At 45.6% G+C, this 11,919-nt stretch overlaps 2 protein-coding genes across 5 annotated transcripts in view; one reads left to right on the forward strand and one right to left on the reverse strand.

The window, feature by feature from the left end:
• LOC306828360 (oxysterol-binding protein-related protein 1-like) overlaps nt 1-7,355 on the forward strand; it is a 25,851-nt gene extending 18,496 nt beyond the window's left edge. For 2 of the 4 annotated variants that reach the window (XM_079350781.1, XM_079350783.1), the window contains 13 exons: nt 32-215; nt 775-850; nt 1,549-1,683; nt 1,763-1,860; nt 1,939-2,121; nt 2,563-2,670; nt 2,842-2,931; nt 3,311-3,437; nt 3,524-3,637; nt 3,718-3,841; nt 3,920-4,010; nt 5,204-5,224; nt 6,663-7,355. In XM_079350781.1, the coding sequence (XP_079206907.1) occupies nt 32-215; nt 775-850; nt 1,549-1,683; nt 1,763-1,860; nt 1,939-2,121; nt 2,563-2,670; nt 2,842-2,931; nt 3,311-3,437; nt 3,524-3,637; nt 3,718-3,841; nt 3,920-4,010; nt 5,204-5,224; nt 6,663-6,765 (1,454 nt within the window). In that variant the 3' untranslated portion in view covers nt 6,766-7,355. The remainder of the gene's footprint in view (nt 1-31; nt 216-774; nt 851-1,548; nt 1,684-1,762; nt 1,861-1,938; nt 2,122-2,562; nt 2,671-2,841; nt 2,932-3,310; nt 3,438-3,523; nt 3,638-3,717; nt 3,842-3,919; nt 4,011-5,203; nt 5,225-6,662) is intronic. The other 2 variants (XM_079350782.1, XM_079350784.1) reach the window with 1 other exon arrangement.
• A 761-nt stretch (nt 7,356-8,116) lies between these two features.
• trappc8 (trafficking protein particle complex subunit 8) overlaps nt 8,117-11,919 on the reverse strand; it is a 12,831-nt gene continuing 9,028 nt past the window's right edge. Inside the window, 10 exon segments of the mRNA XM_079351135.1 lie at nt 8,117-9,367; nt 9,369-9,405; nt 9,499-9,588; nt 9,698-9,840; nt 10,296-10,397; nt 10,511-10,695; nt 10,698-10,719; nt 11,184-11,242; nt 11,514-11,582; nt 11,807-11,912. Coding sequence (XP_079207261.1) covers nt 9,170-9,367; nt 9,369-9,405; nt 9,499-9,588; nt 9,698-9,840; nt 10,296-10,397; nt 10,511-10,695; nt 10,698-10,719; nt 11,184-11,242; nt 11,514-11,582; nt 11,807-11,912 — 1,011 coding nt within the window. The 3' untranslated portion in view covers nt 8,117-9,169.

Consider the following 11,919-nt stretch of genomic DNA (forward strand, 5'->3'; position numbering starts at 1 on the left):
CTGATGGCTGATTTCTCCTCCTCCTCCTCAGACTCGGGCTCGGAGGGCTCGCTGAGCGGCTTCGAGACTGTGGCCAGCCATTCCTGCGAGGAAGACGAGGAGGACGAGGACTACGAAGGCTCGGTCATGTTGAGCAGCAGCGCCGGCGGCATGTTGCAGGAGGATCACCATGGCAACGAGGCTGAAGCTCAACCCAATGGGATCACAAAGCACAGGTCAGCGGTACAGTTAACCCGCCCACAGTTTCCTAACACCCCCCCCCCCCCCTCTAATCCATTGTTAGCGTCTCCTGGATGCTGTTCATGTGGTCGGCCATCTTTGTTCGTCGGCTCCACGTCCGAGCTGCGCCGCTCTTCCTGCTTAAAGCGGTGAATAATTTAGAGTCCGGTGCAGCCTGCAGACGGAGCTGTTAAATATTGATGAGGTCACAGTGCAATAATCAGGATTAGCTAATCCATCAGCAGATTATTGGGTGGATTTATTGAGTGTTTAGATTCAGCAGGATGTGACGCTTCAGATGATTTCGACCTGTTTTTATATGCTCAAAAAGAAAAAACTGATATCCAGGCGTCATCGTTGGAGCTCTGCGCTGCTTTTATTTATTTATTTGTTGTTAAATCAGCTTTTTGTCTTTGTCCCTTCGTCTCTGGGCTTCGGTCCAACATGTCATTGAATCCACGGCGGGTTTAAACACCTGAATAAGACATGACGCCTGCAGCGATTATGTGTCTGCAGCATCACACTGAAGAACTGTGTGACTGTGTGTTCTTTCAGGACCAGTTTACCTGCACCCATGTTCTCCAGAAATGACTTCAGTATCTGGAGCATCCTGAGGAACTGCATCGGGATGGTAAGAAAAAAAATCATGTTTTTATCAGCTGACAAAAAACAGACTTTTATCGCCAATATTTCAGAAATGGCGTTCGGACAAAATCATTCAGATTTATAAAACCGTTCGTACGCAACACCTTCATGCACGATCCACCTCCCCGCCCGCCACACACCCTCATTCAACCATAATCAATCAATGCAAAACGGCTCGTGAAGGAAAATGCATACCAACAAGTGGGCGGAGCTAAAGCTTCCAGCGCTGGATCACGCCGAAAACAGGAAGTTTAGATAAAGAAAATGACGTTTCTGAGAAAGAGACTCGGTGGGAGGAATGTTGTCGAGTGACATTTTTAAAGTTTGGACTAAACGCCATTCAGCTCTGATGTGCTGCAGACCGTGTGGAGAGGAGTATAAACTTCTGAGCTAGAGCGCCCTCTGCTGGACAGACGGCATGATGACACGAACATAAATCACCTCAGTGGTTATTTTCTGTATAATAAAACCTCGTCGTGTCGTCACTCAGAGCACAGGAAGGTTCACTTTCTATTCTTCCAGATTAAACCAGGAAAAAGTTCCTGCAACTTTTAAAGGACGTAAAAAAAACCTTTTTCTTGTGTTTTCTTTTTTTAAAGCAGAGTTTTAAACACGACGTTTCACTCGGCTTTATTTTCCTGTAAATCTGTTTTTTGTTTTTTTTTTCCTCTCGTCTCTCGACAGGAGCTCTCAAAGATCACCATGCCGGTGATTTTCAACGAGCCGCTCAGCTTCCTGCAGCGTCTGACGGAGTACATGGAGCACACCTACCTCATCCACCAGGCCAACAGGTCGTCCGACTCCGTGGAGAGGATGAAGGTAAGCGTGCTCGCTCGCCAACGCCACGAGCACCAACGACAGCCTTTACATCCAGTGTGTGTGTTTCTGGGTGTTTCAGTGTGTGGCTGCGTTCGCCGTGTCCGCTGTGGCGTCCCAGTGGGAGCGCACAGGGAAACCCTTCAACCCCCTGCTGGGAGAGACTTACGAGCTGGTCAGGTGAGTGAGCTCACGCGTGTGGTTGTTTGGGCCTGTCGGAGCAGATTAACACACCTGCTGCCTCGCCGTGTGTCTCAGAGACGACCTTGGCTTCAGGCTGATCTCGGAGCAGGTCAGCCATCATCCGCCGGTCAGCGCCTTCCACGCCGAGGGGCTCGAGCAGGACTTCGTGTTTCATGGATCCATTTACCCCAAACTCAAGTTCTGGGGTAAAAGTGTTGAAGCGGAGCCGAAAGGAACGATCACACTGGAGCTGCCCAAGTAAGAACATCAAAGGTCAAAGGTCATTAAAGGTCATTAGAGTTAATTTATGTGTCTGCTAACGTACAAGAGAAACATCCCACACAAGAGAACAAAAGGGTCCCCATGTGTGTTTCAAGTCTGATCTGATTGGTCGGCTAATCTGCTCTCTTGTGATTGGTCGGTCTTTTGGCTTTGTTCTCGGGTATGTCCCGCCCCTTTTACCATATTGGGAATGCTGCAGTCCGAGGGGAGCTTGTGCTCGCTACAACGAGCCAATGGGCTTGGATCAGTGACGTCTTTGTCTTGTGATGTCACAAACTCATTTCAACGAGGGGGGCGGGGCTAGAGACTCATGCAGCTAATGCTACAGCTAACAGGAGGAGGATAAACACGCCACAAGACACCTAGAAACACTAAAGAGCAAATCTATCCCTCCTCACACACTCGTCCCGCCTGCAGGTACAACGAGGCCTACACCTGGACCAATCCAACGTGCTGTGTGCACAACATCATCGTGGGTCAGCTGTGGATCGAGCAGTACGGGAGTGTGGAGATCATCAACCACAAGTAGGAACAAACAGTCTGTCTTTGTCTCCGGTCCGTTAACACCAGTCTGACTGAGTCCAGTTTGAATATTTGGAGGGAAGTTGGATGTTGGAGGAGGAAGTGGACGGAGCAGATGAGGAACCAGTGAGAGGATAACTTCCTGTTTTTCTCTTTTTTTTCTCCCCCCCACAGAACGGGTGAGAAGTGCTGCCTGAACTTTAAACCGTGCGGTCTTTTTGGCAAAGAGCTGCACAAGGTCGAAGGTTACATCCTGGATAAAAGGTAAGTAGGGCTTAAAGTGATTTGGCTTAAATTCTGAGGGAGACTGAACAAATGGCTGAATCCTTTTACTGTTTGAGTAGAAGAAGAAGTGACTCATGAAATAAGTTCTTCACATAAACAGAAACTTAACCGGACTGGAAACAGTCAGGGAAAAGAGTAAGAAACAACCAGTGCAGCTCATGGGACGATGCAGGGCAGGGGGACGAGTCGAGCCCAGAGCTGAGCGCATACCTTGATTAAAACAAAAGAAGTCACACTTGAAGGAGTTCTTGAGCACACAGAGGGATGTTTCTGTCCGACTTGTAAGCATCGTGGTTGTTTTTGAATGTTTGGTTTCTTGTTTTAAATCCGCCTCGGTGTGTCGTGTTTGTTCCCTCAGTAAAAAGAAGGTGTGTGCTTTTTACGGGAAGTGGACGGAGTGTTTATACGTCATCGACTCGGCGGCCCTCGAAGCGCACAAGAAGAGCGACAAGAAAGGATGCGAGGAGAAGAAGAGCAGCAGAGCGGTATGAAGGGAGCCGTGTGATAAAGTGATGCCTCCTGCAGAGACGAGGACAGACAGAGACGAGTCCGTTTGTGTGTTTGTGCTCAGGGTTGCAGTGACGGGCAGGACGACGCGCCGTCTGTGACAGCAGACAGCGTGGACGTGATTCCTGGCAGCCAGCTGCTGTGGAGGATCGCTCCCAGACCGCTGAACTCTACACAGGTCCTGACAGATCACAGAGCAGCTTTTTGTTTCCTGTTTTCTTCGCTGTGATGCGTGATGTCATTTCTGTTGGATTGCAGATGTACAGCTTCACCTCGTTTGCGATGCAGCTGAACGAGCTGCGGCAGGAGATGGAGGGAGCGATCCCTCAGACCGACTGCAGACTCAGACCGGACATACGAGCCATGGAGAACGGGGACATCGGTAAGGACGAGTTAGGAACACAAAGCTACATAGAAAAAACAACAACTCTGAGACCGTGTGATGTTCTTCTTCACACAGATCTCGCCAGCGAGGAGAAGAAGAGATTGGAGGAAAAACAAAGATCCACACGCAAAAACCGATCAAAGAATGATGAAGAGTGGAAGACGAGGTACGACTGAAAGAACGACTCTTTCTTTACTCAGATCTGATAAAACCTGCTCACTTATGGATTACATTTAATTGTGATATAACTGCAGTTGTAGTCTTGTAATCACTTTTCAGTGGTGCTGATGTTTTTGACTCTGAACATGGCCGAGCTAGCCTTTTCAGTCCCATTGCTAAGCTAAGCTAAGCTAAGCTAAGCTAAGCAGCAGTTGCACTAGTGTCGTCATATTCACTACAGGTGTGAGAATAGTGTTTAGAAAACCAATGCATCAATAAACACTGTTAGCTCAAAGTGAGCCTTATCCATAGACCAGCACAGGAACGAGTCCTAAAACCAGGAAGTGAGTTAGCATGTTAGCTCCATGGGTTCTGACCTCTAAAAGTCTAAATGTGGATTTTGAATGTGTTTGTGTTTAGACGCCTGAAATAAGATCTGTGGTTAACACAAGCTGAAGAGATGTTGATGTTTTGTTAGATGAGATAAACTACGTTAGCTAAGACCCCCGCTTGTGAATTTTAAAGTTTTTACGCGTCTTTAAAACGGCGGTTGCTAACGAGTAGCTAACTGAGACTACAGTGGTTGTCATGGAGACATTAAACGTCATCACGCCGGGAACTCTCTCACTAGTCCTCCTTACAGCCTCTAGTCATGTTTTTCAGAGCTCTTGTAAATATTAGGTTAATAAACAACTTATTAAGCTAACGTTTAGCTAGCTTGTTAAAACCGCTGATTAGACCGCGGTATAGTTAGCTTGTAGGATAGCGTTAGCTTTTCACTTCTCTGGGCTGCATTAACTCTTCAAACTTCATATAAATGATGTTAATCTGTAAAGATTATCCAGCTGAACTAAACAGCATCAGAAACTTGTGTTTGACACACAGATTATTTTCTGCTATGATCCAAAATCCAATGAAAAAATCCCAGAGGAGAATTTCCCCTTGAACCCGTGTTGAAGATATTTCCAGGTTGACCTACAGATATACATCATCACTTTTCCAGTCTATACTTTAATCTTCTTATATTACATGATCTTTATTGGCATTTTTCATCGTTGCTAACAGTTCATTTAGTGTCATTCACTTCCTGTTGTTGTATTTTCTTCCTCTCATGTTTTTGTTGCTCTGAATTGCTCGACCTAAATCTCCATTTTTATCTCCATGTTTGTGTTTCTGTCGCGTTCTCTCGTTGATGTTCAGGAATCCGGCGCTCGGTCCGAGGTCAGAGCTGCTCGCTCACGTGTGTGATGTCATCGTGTGTTCTGTAGTTTCTCATCCTGTACTCAAACCTAACCTCTAAACCCATTTAGACCTGATCAGACTCTGCCGTGCTTCTAGGTTTATTTTAAAGTCAATGACCTGAAGTGTAAGGGCTTTTTCAATTCAAGAGTTAAAGCAAAGAGTTTTTAAATGTGTCTAACGTCTCCGTCTGACACGGAGGCGGAGCCATAAAGATTTTAGTAAACGTTGAAATCCTCAGGTTTCAGGTCTAAATGGGTTCATGTGTCTGTTTTCAGATTCCCTGATGGTAGAAAACACAGTTTCACAGATTCACTTGAACGCCACATTAAGTGCTCTCACCTAAATGAATTTCCTCTCTGCTGTGAAACAGAAACATCCCTTTTATTCTAGGCTGAATCAAAAGTGCTGACTCGTGCAGATTCACAAAATGTTAGAAGACGCATGCTTTACCTTCACCCCCCCCCAACACACACACACACACACACACACACACACACACACACTTTCTCTGATCAGTTAGTCTGGATTAGAGTTGGGCGGATGACACCGGAGCTTTGAATTCACGAGCACAGAGGAACCTTTTATTTAATTTTACTTCTTCATCTGAGTTCTGCAAAGTGACGAGTTTTAACACATTTTTATCCAGATCTTGTATCGAGATCTCACTAAATCGTTTCAGAATCTCTCAGGAAAAGTTCTTGGGATGTTGAAAATGTCCGTGGAAAAATGTTACAATTCCTTTGGGGTGTCACAAAAGTGTTCGGGATCTGTAACATTTTTGGCAGGATCTTTCAAAGTGTTTTCATGACTCCAAATCTTATCAGAGTTTTGAAAACTTTTGAAGGAACACATCCAATTTTCTCAGAATTTAAAAACAATAATAATAATCTTGATCTCTCTGATTTATGAAATTTCATCAGGATTTGGCAAAGAATTTAGTTTCAAGTTTTTTATTTTTATTTTGGGGGGGGGGGGGCTACAATTTTCTCGGGTTCTCCAAATCTTTCTTGCGATCTTGGAAATTGCAACATCCAAAGAAAAATTTGTTGCACAATCCTGAAAAAGAGTTTTTAAGATCTGAAACATTTCCCCTCAGGAGATCATGTGATTTATTTATTTTTTCGCAGAGTTTCTTGAGATCTTGAACATTTTTTTAGGATCTTGCTATATTTTATTTTTTTGTCGTTATTTTTGCATTCCATTGTCCCTTCAGGGCCTCCGTAAGGTTTTTTTTTTTTTAAAGTGAGTGATGGAGCTTCAGTCCATCTTTAACAACAGTAACATCCTTCACAGACGCTTCATGTGGATGTTCACATCCAAAGAAAGCTTCCCGAGGTTTCATCCGCCCATCACTCGATCAAACGTTTCCTGCTGCTCGGAGGGACGCAGCTTTGATTTCTCTCTGCTGTAATTCCAGGTGGTTCCAGCAGGGGCAGAATCCCCACACCAGCTCTCAGGACTGGATCTTCTCTGGAGGATACTGGGATAGAAAATACAGCTCACTGCCGGACATTTACTGACGGACATTTCCCGCTCCGCACCAGGCAGCGTTTTTATGACTTTGTGTTTTTTTTAAAGGAATAACTGCGATATGCAAATATGCGTGGCCTTAATCAACTTTATAAAGATGAATCTGCACAGACACGTGAACAATAATCATCAATATTCATCAGATGTGAAGCAGTTTAAAAAAGTGTAGGACTTCCACCTACACTGAGACCGGTCTACTTCTGTGCTTTGACTTTTAGCTCTTGATTTAATGTCGTACTGTCTCTTTAAGAAAAAAAAAAAAGTTTGTACATATTAATGTATAATTTACATATTCCCATCATTCAGTGACCTGCTCATTAAGTCTTACACATTTCCAACTTTTACGAGCTGTCCATAAATATGCCTTCCTGTGTTTCAGTAAATAGAAACGTCTTTTCTGCCTTCAGCGCTAAAAACATTATTTTCTATCAATGTTACAATTTTAGGAATTAACTGTTACACCTTTTTAATGTTTGTTGTGCTCCGTGTTTTTAAAAGCACACACGGAAGAGTTTGATTTATTTTCTAGAGAATCTAAAAGGAGTTTAAGGAGACGGATTGAACGGAGTTAAAATCACGAGCGCTGATGTGTTTTAAATCCACGCGGCGTCGAGAGTGACGTCGAGTGACGTCGGGCTGCAAATGAAAAAACACCTTCATGTATTTTCTGCTTGTTTTTATTGTTTTATGTGACGTTTTCTCAGAGTGCAAGACCAAGTTTAAAAGAAAATAAAAATCACGTAATCAAACGTTTCTGTGAAGAAAAAAAAAAAAGTCTGGAGTCATGACAAAGAGAGCAGATGCTTCGTGTGTTGGAGGAGACATGAACGTAGGTCAGTGTGTTTGTGATCTTATTGTTCCTGGTGGTGGGTGTGTTTACCTGTGTTTACCTGTCCTCACCTGGTTCGTCCCCTCGTCTCACGCGCTCAGAGACATCCGCAGACAGGAAGTGTTCAAACGTTTGAGACTTTTTGATGCACGTTTAAAACACGTTGATCTTCAGACATTTTAATGAATGAATTTCTCAGTTACATTACCTGCATGTGTGCTAATTAAAAACCAATAAATGACCCAATATTAGATACCTATAGGACCTGATGATGATTTATAAGTATTTTAATTAATCAAATGACAGAAATATAAATAATGAAGTTTCAGTAAAGATCAGATTTGTTCCTGGACACTCAGAGATGATTTAAAACAACAGGAAAGGTTCAGCTGTCAGATATCTGAGGATGATTCATCACAAACTGCTCCAATCATCTGGAGAATAGAAATAAATGTTCGCTGACAAAAAGAGAATAAATGTTGGTGAAAGATGAGGTGGAAGGAGGCAGCCAACAGTGTCATTAGTTACACTTTTATTTCCTATTTACACGTCATTTGTTACATAAATATAATGCATACTCTTCAGAAAAGCTGTCAAATCGATGCATACAACAGCTCCATCATAAAACAACCAGATCGAACACAAAGAACTCAGAAGTGTGTGTGACGCTGTGATCCGGCCGGGTCCGAGGAAATCAAAACGCATGCGCAGGAGAAACCAGCTCGAGTGTGGTTGGAAGAGGAAGTGATCACACAGAGGACAGGATGTTAAAACAGCAGGAGAACCGCTGCCCAGACGCACTTCACTTCATGAAGACGTGCGAGGAAAACAAAGATGGACGCCGCTCTCCTTCGAAAAAATCAGGTAGTGAATAAAATGTGAAAAACAAGCGGTTCAGTCAACATGAAGCTGTGGTCAGAAACGAGTCCCAGTGTCTTCATTTACCTGCCAGTGCACAGATGACGATTCCTCATCAGCGTCAGCGCTCTTATTTTGAAAATCCATTTGGGTAAAAAAAAACATCTAGTGCAGAAGTTTAATATAAACCTTTAATGCAGAGTGAGTGACACCTGTCTGATGATCCCCGTTTCCACCACGCGGCCCGGTCCGGTTCGGTCTGGTCCGGTCCGGTACCACCATCATTCCCACCATCAAAAGTTGGTACCAAAATAAGAGATCTGTACCGTCCTGTACCGGATGTTTTTTCGCCCTGAAGGAGCCCTCATGCGTCTCCGTCTGCCTCGTCACGCTGCTTAACGATCAGTTCAAGGTTCACCGGACCGGACTGGACCGGACCGCTGAGTGGAAAACAGGGGGAGGGGGGAGATGGCGGAGCTAGTCTCAGGTCTAAAACACAGTGTGAGTGTTTGAGATGGCGGGCGGGGAATAAAGAGTATGTGAAGGTTAACCTCTGCATTGAACATTTAGACTCAACGTTCGTTAACTGATCTGGTCTGTTGGACATTTCTCTCTTTCTGCTAAACTAACAGGAACAGAACCACGCTCTCTCTCTCGGGTTCATCTCGTCTGCTCGCTGGCGTCCGCGCCGCTCCGCTCAGCTCAGCTCAGGCGTTGTTGATGATGATGAGAGCAGGACTGGCGGTCTGCTGACTCGTCTCACACATGGATCCCAGCTGGGCCGGCTTGGCCAGGACTCTGGGCGTGTTCAGGTTGTAGACGCCGGCCTGCAGGAAGCAGGCCCGCAGCGTCAGGCAGAGAACCTCCCGAGGATCCAGCTGCAGCTTGTACTCGGTCTGACCCACCCCAGGTGAACGAGCTGTGGACCTCCACGGACTCCGGGCTGAGAGCGTGCAGAGAGACGCATCAGACAACACAGTGTGTGTGTGTGTGTGTGTGTGTGTGTGTGTGTGTGTGTGTGTGTGTGCACACTCACCTGCTGCTCTTGTGCCGCAGCTCGATGACGACGTCCACTTGAGTCGAGGAACAGTTGGACAGAGTCAGCGTCACCGGCACCACACACAGGCTGCAGACACAGAACATCAACACGCTGCACTGAGTCCACCGTGAGCCCGACAGCACCAGAACTTCTGCACCGCGGTGTGTGTGTGTGTGTGTGTGTGTGTGTGTCCTACCTGTCCTGGACAAACGGGTGTGTGTAGGTCTCTGGGTAGTGCAGGTTGCTCTTGATGAGTTGGGGACAGCTCTGCAGACGGGGGGGGCGACTGGGGGGGGGCAGCTCGGATTTAAACTTGAGTAGCACCATCTCCTGAGCTTCCTGCAACACACACACACACACACACACACACATACACACATACACACACACACACACACACACACACACACACACACACAGTGAGCTTGTATAAGACTCAATCAACCTTCTGTCTTTAACCGCTCCGTGCACCGTCGACGCTCCAACAGCCAATCAGCTGTGGCGCCCAAACAAAGGACAATTTGGCGTTTTTCATGAAAAAATTAATGGAATCTTTCAATCATGTTTGTGAAATAATCGAAGAATATTTTCACCATTTATTTCACTGACGAGAGTAACACAGTCTGGCATCCCACAAAAACAGAAGCCATGTTTATCTACTACAGAGAGCTTTAGGGGCGGAGCTTAAGGGGCGGAGCTTAGACGCACAAATGGACTGAAGTAAATCTTTTTAGCTCCGGAAGATGAACTTTTGTGTGTGTGTGTGTGTGTGTGTGTGTGTGTGTGTGTCATACCTCTTTGGGCATTAAAGAACAGGCCTCTTTGCCGATGGTCTGCAGGGCCACGTGGAGCTGGCCCTCCAGAATCAGCTGTTTGTTGTCCTCCACCACGTAAGCCTGCGCAGGAACACAAAGAGTTAAATCGTCATTTACTCGTCTGTTGATGAAAGTTCAGGAGGTCAAAGGGGGGTCTCCAGAGTCTGGTCTGAGCTGGACTTGTTCAGGCGTACCTTCCAGATGACGATGATGTTGAGGTCCAGCTCGTTGCACTTCTTCACGATGTCGTGGATGTCGGAGGCTGCGTCCTCGCTGGGAACGCCGCTCTGGCTCTTGCTGCTGGACGGCGTCCTCGAGGACGCTGCGTTGACTCGCTGAGATCCACCTGAGGTCCAACACCCGCGGAAAAAGAAATCCCACAGGGTGTCGAGGAGCTGATGATCTGCACGCCGCGAAGAGGGGCGGAGACAGAAAGAAAGAGAACGCTCTAAAAGCTCAACAAACAACTCGTTTATCATTTTAAGACCTGGTGGGGGGGTCAGTGCTTGCTCAAGGGCACCTCTACAGTGCTCGAGAACATGTTGGTCCACATCAGGACTTGAACCAGCAACCCTCCAGCCTCCTTCATGTAAACATGGCCAGCCGGCGAGCTCCTCCATCGTACTCTACTCGCTGCTAGCTTAATGCTACATGAGCGTTTACACTCAATGTGCAGCTAAAGGGAGCTAACATTAGCATGCCGATTGTTTTGCTCAAAGGCTACTGGGTCAAAAAGTGAAGTATTCTGCCTTTAAAAGTACGATGACAGACGTAAATATATATTTTAAAAAAAACAACACAAAATTGTAATTATAAGTTATAAAAAGGAAAACATACATTTGACTTTTTTTTTTTTTTTTTACTCACCTGTTCGTTTCCCAGATTCAGGTCTGCAAAGGTGTACTTCTGTACAGCGTCTGAGGTAGCTGAGAACAAAACACAAACTATTATTTTTAAATCAAATCAGTGACTGTCGGAGCCGAATTTAAGTTGATTTTATTTTCCTTTAATTTATAATTATTTTGTGTCCACAGTGCAGCGTCCCGTCATGTTTTTTTAGGTCATTAAATTCACTTCATAAACTCCTGATTTAAAACTTTATTTATTTATTGAGTTATTTAAAGTCTGCGTGTTTCTGACAGGTTACAGGACACTTCAGGGACCTGTTGAAGTGTGGGACGTTTCTGTACCACACACCTTGGACGGGTTTGCATCTGGTGGCTCTGAAACACAGCTTGGCTCGTTCTCTGCTGGTGAGTTTACAGTCTGCGGGGACAGAAGGAGGGACAGTGAGTGAAAACACGTCTCACATCATGACACACCAAATGAAGTCACGTTTGTCTGACATGGACGCAGATCAACACGCGGCGGCTTTTAGTTTCTTTATTTGGCGCCATTCTCTGCGCGAGGTCACGTTCCTTCTTCAGGGCTGAAATAATCCAAATGAAACCGTCTCGTTTGTGATGCGCTAACGTGAGTATTGAACCCACCTTTATCCTGGGCCGGGTTGATGCACCTGTGCAGGCGCCAGTGTTGACTGCTGCTCGACACCTGGACGATGTGGAACTCTCGCACGCCGGCTTCACTCTGCAGGCAGAATAAA

Source organism: Symphodus melops, assembly GCF_947650265.1.
Source record: "Symphodus melops genome assembly, chromosome: 8".
Classification (NCBI taxonomy): Eukaryota; Metazoa; Chordata; class Actinopteri; order Labriformes; family Labridae; genus Symphodus; species Symphodus melops.